Here is a 14,493-nt window from a genome sequence, read left to right as displayed (position 1 = left end):
TTGCATACAGTCTTGACTTGCATCTGGCAGTCTGGTACCATTCCACATGACCTGTTGAAGGGCGTGGTCATCCCTCTCTGGAAGGGAAAAGGGGATCGTTGGGACTGTAGCAACTACCGTGGCATTACACTGCTCAGCATACCAGGCAAAGTTTTCGACCACATTCTTCTGAAACGGATCCGTGACCACCTACTAAGGCACCAGAGACCGGAGCAGTCTGGATTCACTCCTGGCGTCTATAATAGACCGTGTCTTAGCGCTTCAAGTAATTGTGGAATGCCGTGGTCAGTTTGGTCATGGGTTGCTTGCAGCCTACATCGACCTCAAGAAGGTATTTGACTCGGTGCATCGAGAGTCGCTATGGGACACCCTGAGACTCAAGGGAATTCTGACACAGATTATTGGCCAAATAGAAAGCCTATATACCGGTAATGATAGTGCTGTAAAGTGTGGTGGGGGCCTGTCAAACTTCTCCCCTGTTAATTCAGGGGTGAGGCAAGACTGTGTCCTTGCACCAACACTTTTCAACACCTGCATGGACTGGATAATGGGCAGAGCAAGTACCCAAAGTCAGTGTGGAGCAAGACTGGGCAATATCAAGGTCTCTCTCAGACCTTGACTTTGCTAATGATGTTAAGGATAAGTCCAATATGCGAAGCTATGCCCATGAGGGGAGCCCGGCGTGTGTCGACTAATACCAACTGGCTCACGTGTGTCAGCTGGTGCTGACTCGGCTGAACCTAGTCCTTACCCGCCATGGTGCCCAGTCGCAGCAGTAACTTCCAGGCGACAGTTGCAACTTCCAACCCCTCAGACGAGAAGCCTAGACATTACCACTGTACTAGCCCAGAGGCAATGATGTTGCTATCCTATTCGAGTCCCTGGAGACACTGGTGGTGGCTCTTGATGCATATAGCAATGAGGCAAAGCCCTTGGGCCTAGAAGTCTCTTGGACCAAAACCAAGATTCAGGACTTTAGGGGCCTGTTAGGGGAACCCGTTTAGTAGATCCATCCTTGCGGTGAGGACATAGAAGTCACAGACAGCTTTGTATACCTTGGTAGTGTAGTCCATATCTCTGGGATGTCAGACCAAGAAGTCATTAGACAGAATGGTCTAGCAACAGGGGCCATGAACTCGATCAACGAGCATTTGGAGATGTCGGTACCTATGCAGAAGGACCAAGCTATATGTCTTCAAGGCCTTGATACTGCGAGTTTTGCTCTATGTTAGTGAAACCTGGATGCTATCTAGTGCCTTGGAGTCTCGTCTTGATGCCTTTTGTAACAAGTCTCTTTGCCTGATCATGGGGTACAGTTGGCAGGATCATGTATCCAACCAATGACTGCACCATGAGACTGGCATGGGGCCTCTTACTTGCATAATCCGGGATCGCCAACTCAGGCTATATGGGCACCTAGCTCGCTTCCTTGTGGATCCCTCTTTGTGAGACAATCCTGGGTGGAGGAGGCCTATGGGACGACCCTGGAGGTCATGGCTTGGGCAGCTCAACGAGACCTGTCGTGAGGAATTAGTGATGATGGGCCAAGGGCCTGCCTGGAGACTCACCAGGAGGGACCCTCTTGGCTGGAAGCACAGGGTGGATGCGGCCATGCACCCCCGTCGGCATTAGCCCCTTGATGATGATGATGAATATCACAAAGTAAATGGGTTACAAGTAGAGAAACATGCCTTTCCTAGGCCGCAAAAGTGATGAGTGGTTCATGTAATAGAACATTCATAACATTTAGGCAAGAAAAATTCCATAAAATTCACAGCTAAATAGGTATTAGAGGTTTAAATCAAATCATTTTTTTATTTCATTTTTATTCTTGCTTAAAATTTGAGTCTGGAAAGGATTCCTGGTCCCTGTACAAAAGCATATGGAGTCCTTACGCTTCTATGGAATATCATAATCCTGCAAAAGCATCGACTAGTGATGGACAATACTATTTTTTTCTCTCTCTCTTTCTTTTTTTTATTGATTAGTTTGATTACTTTTGCAATCAGTAATCAATTACTTTCACCTGGAAATAGATTATACTCAGTGGTATATTTGTAGAGTATAAAGTATACATTTACAGTTTTAGTGCAGTCTCTCTCTCTCTCTCTCTCTCTCTCTCTCTCTCTCTCTCTCTCTCTCTCTCTCTCTCTCTCTCTCTCTCTCTCTCTCTCTTTCTCTGGTGTGTGTGTGTGTGTGTGTGTGTGTGTGTGTGTGAGTGTGAGTGTGAGTGTGTGTGAGTGTGAGTGTGAGTGTGAGTGTGAGTGTGAGTGTGAGTGTGAGTGTGAGTGTGAGTGTGAGTGTGAGTGTGAGTGTGTGTGTGTGTGTGTGTGTGTGTGTGTGTGTGTGTGTGAGTGTGTGCGTGTGTGTGTGTTTTAAATGAAAACTGTCACCCCTTCCCTCCTCGCTCCTTCCCACCACCACCCAACCACCTGGGCAATAACAGGTATGAAGGAGCAAGGCGAGGAATTATGTGCCAGGAAAAGAAAAGAAAAGAAAAGAAAAGAAAAGAAAAGAAAAAAAATCACTTCATAACCAAGTATTTGTACAAGAATTAACTTCCACAACCTTGTAGAGAAAAAAAAGGAAGTAAGTGTCATAGTGAGTTGTGTTAGATTCAAATATCCTGAGATAGTCCTCAGCTCAACCCTGACTCTAGGAGTAGTTGTGTGGTAATCTATTACTGCAAAACATAACTGACTGCTGAGAAATTTCATGCTATAATAATTTAAAGTAACCGATTATGCCCACCACTAGTATAGACGAATCATGCAACACAAATGAAGTCCAAAACTAACATTTAGATTAAAAAAAAAAATTATGTATACCCAATGATTTGTACTAGAAGTGTTACAGAAGCAGGACTGCTTTAACCTCTGAAGACCACAATTTCTTAGCCTTGGCTGGCTGTCCATTGCCAAACAGCTCAATCTTACACACAAGAAAATGTATCTCATGAAAATGGAAGAGAGAGAATTTATTTGAGAAAATGGAGGTGTTTGTGCTACAATCACAAGAATTCTTTTGTACTTATTGCATTCATTCACTTGTAAAAAGTGCCATGAAGTGTGTGTACATGCAGATTTCAAGTGATGTGTATCTGGAAGAAACTTGCCAAACAATACCAAAATTACTTAATCACACCCTACCTTCCATTAGAAAAAAAAAGGGAAAACTGCCTGATAGCCTTGAATACCAAAAGGTACAAATATAATTGATGAATCACCATCTGACTTCAGAGGTTAAAAAAATTCAACAAAAAAGCCCAAAACTATGCGAAAGACCTTTGGACAACCGTTGAATGGCTACAATATCTTGGTTTATCTTGGCTACTATAACAATTATAGATATGAAAATACATGCAAAATCTATCAATTACATCTAAATATTATTCCCTCTCGACTACTCAAAGTAACAAACAGAACAGTGAGTTGAATGAGCTGCAGATTAAAGTTATAATGGATACAATAACAAAACGAAGAATACATTGTGCAATGGAGTCTGGTCTTTCTTTATAACCTGTCAATAGTTTGCTCTTAACTACCTTCTTTCTCATTGAAAGCATCAGATCCAAGGTTTGTGGAATTATTTAACCTATGCTATGTTCATAACTCCTCATACAGCAAGTTGGACAAGATGTTTTACCTTTCAAAACCCCAATTTCAGTGGTCATTACAAGTCCAGATCGTTTGTCTACCCAACCTCTGCAGCTAGGCCAGTAGGAAAAGATGATGTCACAGGGGTATTTGCATACAATGATAATCACTGACAATCCTATGCTAAATGGTAACCAATTTTATGATGCTTTGTTGTTGTTATTCAAGATTAGTTTTACGTTTGTCACTTGCAGGTAAATTACATTTGCAGAACATGTGTAGTATATATTTTAAAGGCACTGGTATATTAATATTGCAATGAGCTATAAAGTATACATTCTATATAGATAATGAAGGTATTGGAGGATTTTGTACACAGCCTCACTGCCCTAGTGGTCTGACAAAGCAAGATGAGGAGTTACAAATATAGCATTACAAATACATTTCATTCACATAAAATTCTTTAATTTGATATAAATCTTAAAAAAAGGCTTTACAATACTTAACAAAATAATTAAATCTTAAAGAGGAAACATGATGCTGTGATTATAAGCTGACATAGTTTCCATACAAAACAGAGTAGATGTTTTTTCTGCATATTTGGAACAATTTATTTGAAAAAATATATATATGGTCTGCAGTATTACAGACAAATTATCATCTGTCTTCCCTTTGGCTGGAAGGCCCTTGCACTAAATGATATTTTTAATATATAGTTAAATAATTCCCTTACACAGTATTTATGCACGTTCCATTATAAACACAATACTGGCCTTCCCGATTTCACCTAATCGTCATCTGCTCCAACTGCCTGCAAAAAAGACAATGAAAAGAATTAGGAATCTCCCTTGCTAACTGTATGTGGAAATATTTAGGAGAAAGGAATATACAAATAGTTCCTTTCTCGGTGAATATTCACTATCATTCAATATCTCATAACATAAATGACTTAAAACTATTTTTTATGTGAAAACTGTTTTTTGCTGTTTATTTTCCTATTACCATAAAAAATGTAATATAAGAAATGAAAAGAAAAAAGAAAAACAAAAACAAAAATCTTAAATTAATATACCAGCATTCAGCCATAACAACTGAACAGCATCACCCATGTCACTATATAACAAAACAGAAGACTGTCTGCATCGGAATAAGAAATAAAGAATCATGAGAGACTCATATAAGAACTGAAAGCAGCCTCTAAGAGTGTTAAGACTCAGAGGGTGAACAAAATGAAAAATTTGGGAAATGTGGTGCTGAAATAATGAGATTCCAACTTTCACATAACCTTATGGTCTCAAAATAACCCCCCCATAACCAAACAAAAAACAAAATTAACGATAATAATCATGTCCTTCAGGTAGGGTTCCTCCTGAAGGTTAACCACTATATTACCCCCATGAGATTTTTGCAAACCCCTGCATCATCATTCAAACTTTATTCTATAAAGTAAAATAAACTACTATTCTTTTTTATACTCCCTAAGAGAAGTTGGAGAAATTTTTAACTATGATCTTTGTTTAAAACAAAACAAACCAAGTACAACACTATGAAATTCCTCCTGTCTAAATGGCTCCACTTACTTGACTTTTTAATTCAATATTTTTAAGTGTGAGGAATAACTTCTATGAAAGTTCTAAGACCTGGATGGTCGAAAAGCTGAAAGTGGGCCAACTCTACGATTCAACCATTCTTGTAAACCACCCTGAAGGAAGAAAAAAAAAAAAAAACATTTAAAATAATTGATTTCTCCCTATGTTCAGTAGGATGACTAATAAAAAGCAATTCTTCTGCTTTATGGTTCCTATAAAATTTCCAGGTAAGAAAAAAGGTGAAGGCCTCGGCTACAACTATCATTTTTCTTACACAATAATTTTCTTGTGTCTCGGCCAAAACTATGATTTTTCTTACACAATAATTTTCTTGTGTATCAAATGACAGTGAAGATAATGAATCTGCAAAATAAGACTTAATGAAATGGAGCCAAAATGGGAGAAAGAAAGAAAGAAAGAAAGAAAGAAAGAAAGAAAGAAAGAAAGAAAGAAAGAAAGAAAGAAGAAAAAAAAAAAAAAAAAAAAAAAAAAAAAATTAAACACTGCTGGCTGGAACAGCAAACGGTATCTTTTGCAATTCATGGCTTGGTATAGTTTCACACTCAAAACACTGAGGATTGTTTATTCTGTAGAATACCTCACTGAATATTTTTACACAACTAGCACTTCATGTTTGCAAAAATAGGGATGCCAGGGATTACCCTACCTTGGGTTTTGGCCCTGGACTCTTCTTCCCCTCTCCTTTTCCTTCTTTTCTCCAACCCTTCTACTAGCCACTTCCTAAGGTGTGAGAGCTGTGTTGAAAGGATGAGAGGCTGATTTTGTGCCAGTCATGAACAGCCTAGGAGAGCCATGGACATGGTACTCCCCTGTTTAGTTGTCTAGCCTTTACCCCTCAATCAGACCTTGAGTCTAATTCAAATCCACTCAGGTCATTATGTAAGCTCCAGGAAACATTCCTCCTCTCCCAGCATCCTCTACTTATCTCCTTCATCCCTACAGCTTTCTTCATCCACTACCACCTCTTCCCTTATTATTACTCTGCAGCCTCATTATCCATCTCTCTGCAATACTTCAATCAACACCACTCCCTCTTCCATAAGACCCAATCTTTTTCTACTACCCCTACCCCTACAAATCTTTTGGGCCAGCCAAATGGGATATGTGATCCCCTCTACAGCCCCTTACTCTGACAACATTCCACTTACAACAATCACTCTAAAGACACAGCTGCCCTGATTATTCCTGCCTTGTCACAGTTACATCCAAATCCCTTAAGCGATGCCAACTGAGGTACATTGTAGGGGATCACCCTCAGCACTCACCTCAACTAATTTTACATGGTCTTTTCTTCCTTTCCTTTTCCTTTTCTTCATCCCTATCTTCTGTCCACTTATCCAAATTGTTAACTCATTTTATCCTTTTTGCCAAAATACTTTATCATAATACTATATGACCTTTGATGTCTGACATATTTATTTGTTTTGACCATTAACTATTCTGGAAATCCACAAACATTGCTCTATTGAACTAAAAAACTTTTTTACTTACAGCCTTCGCCCCCAAGCCCCATTCTATTGCTACATTTTGAATATGCCGCTAATGACCATAGATGTTGATGCAGAAAATTTTCAATAAATAATAATTCCACAGCCTGATGTCCTCTATATGCCACACCTGGTCATGATCGATCAAACTGCTCTACAGTCACACACATGTACCAATTGTGGTGGCTCCAATAATGTATTTCATAGGGGCTGCCCTGCCTACAAGTTTGAGTGTGAGGTGGCACCTTTTACATTCAAAATTGACTTCAATTTACCGTAAGGCTAGACAAGAAGCATGTCAACAAGATTTTTCTCTTACTCCTTACTACAGTGCTGCCCTTCACTACACCCTTCCCCCTTCCTACTAAGACATTTCTAACCCCCCCCCCCCCCTTGTACCTTTTCTTCCTTGATCTTACATTCCACTTCTATCACCTTTCTCTCCCACTCAAATTCTTTTGCCAATCTCCTCTTCTCCCTCTCATAAGAAGACCTTTGTTTCTCAGACCTCCCCAACTAAATCCACTTCAGAAACTCTTGAACACCTTCAAAACTATCTCATCATGACCCAAGATACCATGCCTACATCTTATCCAACCTCTAATCTTACTACTCCTATTGCCTCTACACTGATAGTAACAGCCAACATCCATCCTCCTCCTATTCATGTTCCCCCTACACCCCTTCCTCCCACTCCCTCCCAACACATCCCATTCCCCCCTGCTTCATCTGCATCATCCCCCCTTCCAACCACATTACCTCTTCTGCTTCCCCCTGAATACCCCTGTGACCCAACAACCCCCTTCTGCGGATTCTTTCCCTCTTGACATTTCCCCTGAAACTGTAATCTGATCACCCATAAAACCCTTTCTCCTTTTGTTAATCCCTACCTTACCCTATGGACATCCTTGCAGAATCCCCACATTCCTTCCTTTGATAACTTTGATCTAATCATTCTTGTTAATCCCTACCTTAGCCTACTTACTCACCCTCTCTACCCTCATCCCTCTTAGACTCTTTCAAGGCCCTCCTATCCTGAACTGCTATAAGACTTTACACATGTAGCACATTTAATCACTGACTAACCCCCTCCCCCTTTACCCTTTTCACTACATCTTTCTATAGTGCTATATGACCTTTGATGGCTAGCACATCTATTTTGCTTTGTAACCATTAACCCGTTATTGACGGGTCACGTGTAGACACGTCATAGAAAACGGGTCTCATGGACGGGCAAACTTGTACGTGCGGCGACGTGCCAGAGCGAGTGGAGCGGGACGTTCGGCTTAAGGCAGCGGACTCCCGCGCCCACTGTCGGGCCGTTGCCACATCTCACTAGATTTTGATTGATTTCAGTGAGTTCTTATGCCCGTCAATAAAAGGTTAAACATTAACCATTATATCTACCAAAGCCAATCCTCAGATTTATTATGAATCTGACAATAACTACCTGCATCTGTCCTGTTCTTCATATCTGTTAGAGCCAATCCTCATATTTGTTTTACCATCTTTCTTAACCCATTGCCAATGGGTGGCATGTACGCACATGCCATGGCATGGCGGGACCATCTGCCGGGGGCATGTACGGACATGCCATGGTGTATCTATGAACATGCCATGAGTTTTTTTTTGTTACAATCACGGCAAAAGATTATTTTTCTGCCACTGAAAGTGTGATTAAGTCGGTTTAAACACTTTCTCATTTTTACCATGCAACAACAACAACAATAACAACAACAATAACAACAATAAAAAAAAAAAAAAAAAAAAAAAATTAACTCCATGATGCCACACACTGCTTATTTTATTTGGACTATAGACCAAATAATGATCAACTATGGAGTCTATATAACAACAAAAGTATTCAGTCTCAATTTATCAGGAAGTATGGCAAGTAGAGACTTTAGAAAATAATGAAAACTGAAAATACAACATATGAGATGCTGGTATTTGGCATGAGTGGTCGCACATGATCGGGCGATGATATAAGCCCCCGGCAGCGAGTCCCGGGCCTCTATGAATACTACCCGTCAGAAATGGGTTAATGAAACATCAAATTAAAGGCATGGAAAACATGCTCTTGGCCTAGTTTTGGGGGTCTATTTCTCCTGACTACAACCAGGACCAAGCAGCTTAAAGCAGGCACAACTGTGTACAACGTGATGAGACATTGCCCAGCATCTGGTACATTACCTAGTCTTCACTTATTAACAACATGCTCTGTATTTGGATTAAGTACTTTCAACTGCAATCTCAGTTGGCAGGGGCAGAAAGGGTCTCTACTCAAATATGTTACAAACCATGAACAATGTAGGCATAAGATCTGGGCCTGGAAATAGCCCAAAACTTGCAAGAGACCAGTAATATAAAAGAAAGGGTCATATGGGTCATAAGTTTTTTAACAATCAATCACCACCATATACAATGTAAAGAAAAATGCCAAGTTTTGCATTTAAGCACTGATGCCAATTTCAAGCAATTACTAAAACCCTGAGGTAACAGACAGACCTAAAAACTGGTTTGAAGTAATTACTAACTCAAAAAAGTTAACACAATACTTTCCCTAAAATATAGAACTGGAATCTGAAAGCATGAAGCAAACTGTTAACTAAATGCTTCTTTGTAATAACATAACATAACACTATGCATTGACACCTAGCAGAAAATATCGGAGCATCATAGACAAGTCAAGATACCCTAGACAGAAATCTATGAATCGCTTAAAAAGTAATATGCAGCAAAGAAGCCAATAATTAAACACAACATTACCCACCCACCACCACACTCTAACGAATGCATACGCATGCATGCATACAAACCTGTTAGTCTTTCAACTTCTGTTCTCAATAGATTATAATGTTTTCTTGTTTGTTTGTTTTTTCCTTTTTTTTCCCCTTAACACTGCATTGCATTGCAGCATTACATTACACTATATTACATGACACACCAATCTCACTCTTCCCCTCACTCTCACTCCCACTCCTATTCATTCTTACTCTTACTCTCACTCCTACTCCCAACCCTTCTCTTAACCCATAATTGACGGGTAGCATTCAAAGTGGCCTGGGCCTCGCTGCCGGGGGCTTATATCGTCGCCCGAGCATGCGCGACCACTCATCCCAAATACCAGCATCCCATTCCGTTTCTTCGTAATACTACGAAGATATGTTGTATTTTCAATTTTCATTATTTTTTACAGTCTCTACTTGCCAAACTTCCTGATAAATCGAGACTGAAGGGTATTCTTGTTGTTATATAGATTTCATAGTTGATCATTATTCGGTCTATAGTCCGAATAAAATAAGCAGTGTGTGGCATCATGGAGTTGAAATTGTCGGTTTGTTGCATTTTTTTTGTTTGTTGCATGGTAAAAATGAGAAAGTGTTAGAACCGACTTAATCACACTTTCACTGGCAAAAAAATAATCTTTTGCCGTGATTGTAACAAATAAAAACTCATGGCATGTCCATGCATACTCTATGGCATGTGCGTACGTGCCCCCGGCAGATGGTCCCGCCATGCCAAGGCATGTACGTACATGCCACCCGTCGGCAATGGGTTAAGATGCATTCTGAACTTGTCTTGCTCATCCAGACAAATTGCCAAGACCAGCAGGACAACAAGGCCCATGTTCAGAACCTCCAAGGCCTTCACTGCCCAAACTGCGACCAGCTCGAAAGTAAAATTCACTGTTTTATCATACACGCTGTATAGGTTTTGTAACTCTGCAGCTGATAAACACAAAAATACCCTTTGATAACAACAATATGATTGCCTGCAACTGTCATTGTTTACATAGAAGTGCTACTGTGACATGATCTCATCTTGCTTGCCCAGTTGTGAAGGAGGGTGAGATGAATGAGATGGACAACTCGTCTCAGACACCAAAGTAGGGGTTTTGAACAGTCAAAACATCTCATCCATTTTGTCCAACTTGTTGGACAAGGAGTTCCAAATGCAACACTGCTCTCTTTCTTACTCTCACTCTCTTCTTCTTTTAACTGTAGGTTCATGTCTGAGCTGCCGTGGTCACAGCATGATACTTAATTGTAGTTTTCATGTTGTGATGCTCTTGGAGTGAGTACGTGGTAGGGTCCCCAGTTCCTTTCCACGGAGAGACTCTCACTCTCACTCACTCTCAAAAGTAATTTATGATAACAAGAACAAAGGTAACAACATAGAATATGTATGAAATCTAATACATAATTTTTTTTACAGAGGAATGTGAATGTGTATGTACAATTATGTACATTTGTGTACTTGTGTATATTTGTGTGCTGTTGCCCACCCTTGCTTGCTGTTTTGTGGGGGTGCTTAAGAGATGGAGACTGACAGCTGTATTATTAACCCCTTTTTCCCAGGTAGCAGAAATCCCTGAGGGTAATTAAACTCTGGTGATTTCTGGCAACGGCCAGACAGTGGGCGCAGGAGTACGCTATGTAAAGCCAAACGTCCCACTCCATGTGCTCTGGCGCATCGTCGCGCATACAAGCTTACCCTGCCGACCAAGCGATTTGCTATGACCTGGCAGTAATGGGTTAAATGTGCCCACAGAATGGGTTTTCCCCAGAACCTGCTCCCCCCCAACTTTTCTGTATTATTAAAGTTTTGCGAGTGTTGTTCATTCCTCAGGGTCCCTGCATAGGAGCCCCCCAAAATGAGCATTTAGAATATACTCATATGAACATAATATATCAAAATTACTTTCATATGATATTTGAAATATATCATATGGCTCTTATCATACTATATGATGTAAATAAAACATACAGTTAGTCTTTAAATTAACAGTCCCCCATTTCAGGAGGTCTGTAACACCTGAAAGCTTTCCCATAGTTTTTGAGATGTATAATTACAGATTTCAGAAATTACAATAATTACCATATATTAATGACTTTCATCCCCATATATGTGTATGTACATCCAAAAGTATTCTCGGACCAAAGGCCTGAAATTTCATCTATATATGTGCATGTGTATCCAAAGGTATTCTCGGACCAAAGGCCTGAAATTGTATTTATTGCATATTTTAAGCTAAACTTTAATCTATAACACAAGCTTCGATATATCCACATTAATGCACCACAATAGAGATAGAGTGCATTGACATGATGCTTGTGTTATAGATGAAAGTTTAAATTTCTATCTATCCACATTTTCACCATCCTTCAATGAGATTAAGGTTAAATGAATTAAAACACCAAGGAAGGAGAGTTGTTCTAAGTCTGAAAATAGGAAATAAGCAATCCTGGCTGATTTATTAATAATATAATATAGTATTTGCTCATGTAACCCTGAACTTCCCCATACGCTCACAAGTTTTGAGAATAACTATGAATAGGACAGTTGTAAATGACAGCTGACATTCAGATAGTCACTATCAGGTATGACACTATCTTTCCCCTGTAAAATTGACTATGAATTTGGCTGTAAATCATAATTCAGCCAGCGTACTAACTGCAGCACGCAGGATGCATCAGATGTACTAACCAGTCCCTGCAGAAGTCACCAGGGAAGAGGCCTGCACGAGGAGTTTATTATATCAGATCTACCTTGGACCTCAGCCCTCACTTTTTTTTCTTTTCTTCCTTTCCTTTTTCTTCTCTTTTCCATCTCTTGTCTATTGTCCACTTATCCTAACTGTTAACTCATTTTTACCCTATTAGCCACACTACTTTATCATAATGCTATATGAACTTTGATGTCTGGCATATCCATTTGTTTTAACCATTAACCATTCTAGGAATCCATGAAGAAGAAGAAAAATCCGTACCTGGGGCTTCATCCATTCTCAAGCCCACCCAATCATTATATTTTGAATACGCTGCTAATTGATCTTAGATGTTGAAGTGGCAGAAAATTTTCAATAAATTTTGTGCTGTTCAACTTTTGTGTGTGTATTTGTGCATGCATGTATATAGATGTATATGCTATACATTTCTTACCTTGGCAATTTCCTTTACAGCAAACACGGAAGCAACACCAAGGCCAAACGTAAGAAGATATGGCAGGTACTTTAAGCTGGGAGCTGCTCGCTCTTTGAGCATATTGGAGAGGAACTTCATGTTACCCTCACTGTATGGTGGGTAACGCTTGCTGTGAAAGAGAAATTCATAAATCAGAAATAGGCTAGTTTAAAATATAAAAACTATCAAGGACTGAAAAACAAGTGCAAATATCACTCCTTCCTGGCACACCTTTAGGGTTGGTACGAATAAGTAAGTGAAAACTGAAATAAACTCAAGCAGACCTGCCAGAGTATGAGGTATTTCTTAGGTATTTCTTATGCCTTTTGGGAATAATCTTTGTTTCCCTCCAGCTTACACTTGCCATAACTAGTAAACCACACCCAATTTTTTCAAACCAGCCTTGCTAGTAATAAAACTTTGAAAATAAGCAAAGAAATTACTCATGCTGCAATAGCCTTGCTATAAATAAAACATTGAAAATAAGCAAAGAAATTACTCACGCTCCAATAGCATCGGCAATCTTGTTGTAGTTCCGGATAAGGCAGGATTTACGGTGAGTAAAAGTGTCGAAAGAAGCTTTGCCGTGGTAAGCTCCCATACCACTGTTTCCAATTCCACCAAATGGTAGGTCATGAACTGAAGACATTAGAAAATTTAATATTAGCATGTATATATATTCACTACAAATGTGCTCCACCCATTATAAAACTGATACTATACTGGGACTGAGATTGAAATGTGTAATGCAATACTGAAATTCTGAAAATATCTTGTAAACTTTTAGGTTACAGACTGCTTGGTATTCAAAGTGGTTAAATAATGAACTGTATTCATTGAACAGTCTGATAAAATAATGAAATAATGAATATAACAAAAAACTATGCATCTATGTTACAAAATATCAAAGCTGTTACTACAGTGCAAAGAAAATTGATTTACTTTGCAAAACTCAATTTACAACGCACACCACAAAACATAAATGTTACAGCATCCCAAATCTTGAATAAAATGTCCTAAAGACACTAACAGCAAACAACAAAAACATGAACCCAAGGAATCACTTTACACTTGCATACAATACTTACCTGTATTAAATATGCATGCATTCTATCAAAATCATGCAATATCATAACAGGAAGCAGGAGGCTGTAATATTCTTCTATACTAAATATTGATTATCTAAAAAAACAGGTCAAATACTACTGAAGTTACTGAAGTCAGCACACAATTACATCATCCCTGTGTTCACTTGAGCAAATTGCATCGTGTGGTGCATGACAAAATCAACTGAACAGTCTAACTGATAAAATGTTTCATGAGGTGTTGCATGGTGAACAGGGCAAGAGTTTGAGGCAAGTTCACTTTGTCTCACAACAAAACTGGCCTCCACTTTACAGCCAGAAAAGTATAGTTTGAACTGCAATATGTGTTTCATTTTAGCTTTCCATCTTTGTTTGTCATTAATGTGTGTAATGTAGAAATCATGTAAATCAGTTTTGAACCCCTATTACAATCTTAACCCGGAAAGTAAGTCATCTCTCTCTCAACAAGTCTTTAAAATGTCTTTCATGCAAGGACAGTTTGTTTATAAAAAACAGCTGATCAGTATATTTTTCAGGGAAACCGTTCACCAAGAGCATTTTGTGCCAGGGTAAAATGCACCTTGCAGAAAAGCTCAAGTGAACACAGGGTAAAATAACACCAAAGAGAAAATAGGGTCACTATTCCATAATACAATTTCCTCTTTCTATTTACAGAAAATCAGAAATTGAGGTACATACTTGGAAACTGACTTCAACTACTTTTACCAATAACAGCTTTGATCAAAGTT

The 14,493-nt window shown here is 39.1% G+C and overlaps 1 protein-coding gene across 4 annotated transcripts in view; it reads right to left on the bottom strand.

Annotated features, from left to right (window-relative positions):
• Nucleotides 1-1,816: 1,816 nt before the first annotated feature.
• Nucleotides 1,817-14,493, bottom strand: part of LOC119580779 (aldehyde dehydrogenase, dimeric NADP-preferring-like) — a 28,929-nt gene continuing 16,252 nt past the window's right edge. For 2 of the 4 annotated variants that reach the window (XR_005229394.1, XR_005229396.1), the window contains 4 exons: nucleotides 13,163-13,298; nucleotides 12,639-12,789; nucleotides 5,177-5,298; nucleotides 2,957-4,407 (listed from right to left, as the gene is read on the bottom strand). Coding sequence is in view for 1 of the 4 variants with exons in the window: in XM_037928891.1 (XP_037784819.1) it covers nucleotides 4,384-4,407; nucleotides 12,639-12,789; nucleotides 13,163-13,298 (311 nt within the window). In the remaining 3 variants the exon portion in view is untranslated. Of the gene's footprint in view, nucleotides 4,408-5,176; nucleotides 5,299-12,638; nucleotides 12,790-13,162; nucleotides 13,299-14,493 lie in introns of all 4 variants that reach the window. The other 2 variants (XR_005229395.1, XM_037928891.1) reach the window with 2 other exon arrangements.

Source organism: Penaeus monodon, chromosome 14 (genome assembly GCF_015228065.2).
Source record: "Penaeus monodon isolate SGIC_2016 chromosome 14, NSTDA_Pmon_1, whole genome shotgun sequence".
In the NCBI taxonomy this organism is placed as follows: domain Eukaryota; kingdom Metazoa; phylum Arthropoda; class Malacostraca; order Decapoda; family Penaeidae; genus Penaeus; species Penaeus monodon.
This window is presented reverse-complemented; position numbering and strand designations above follow the sequence as displayed.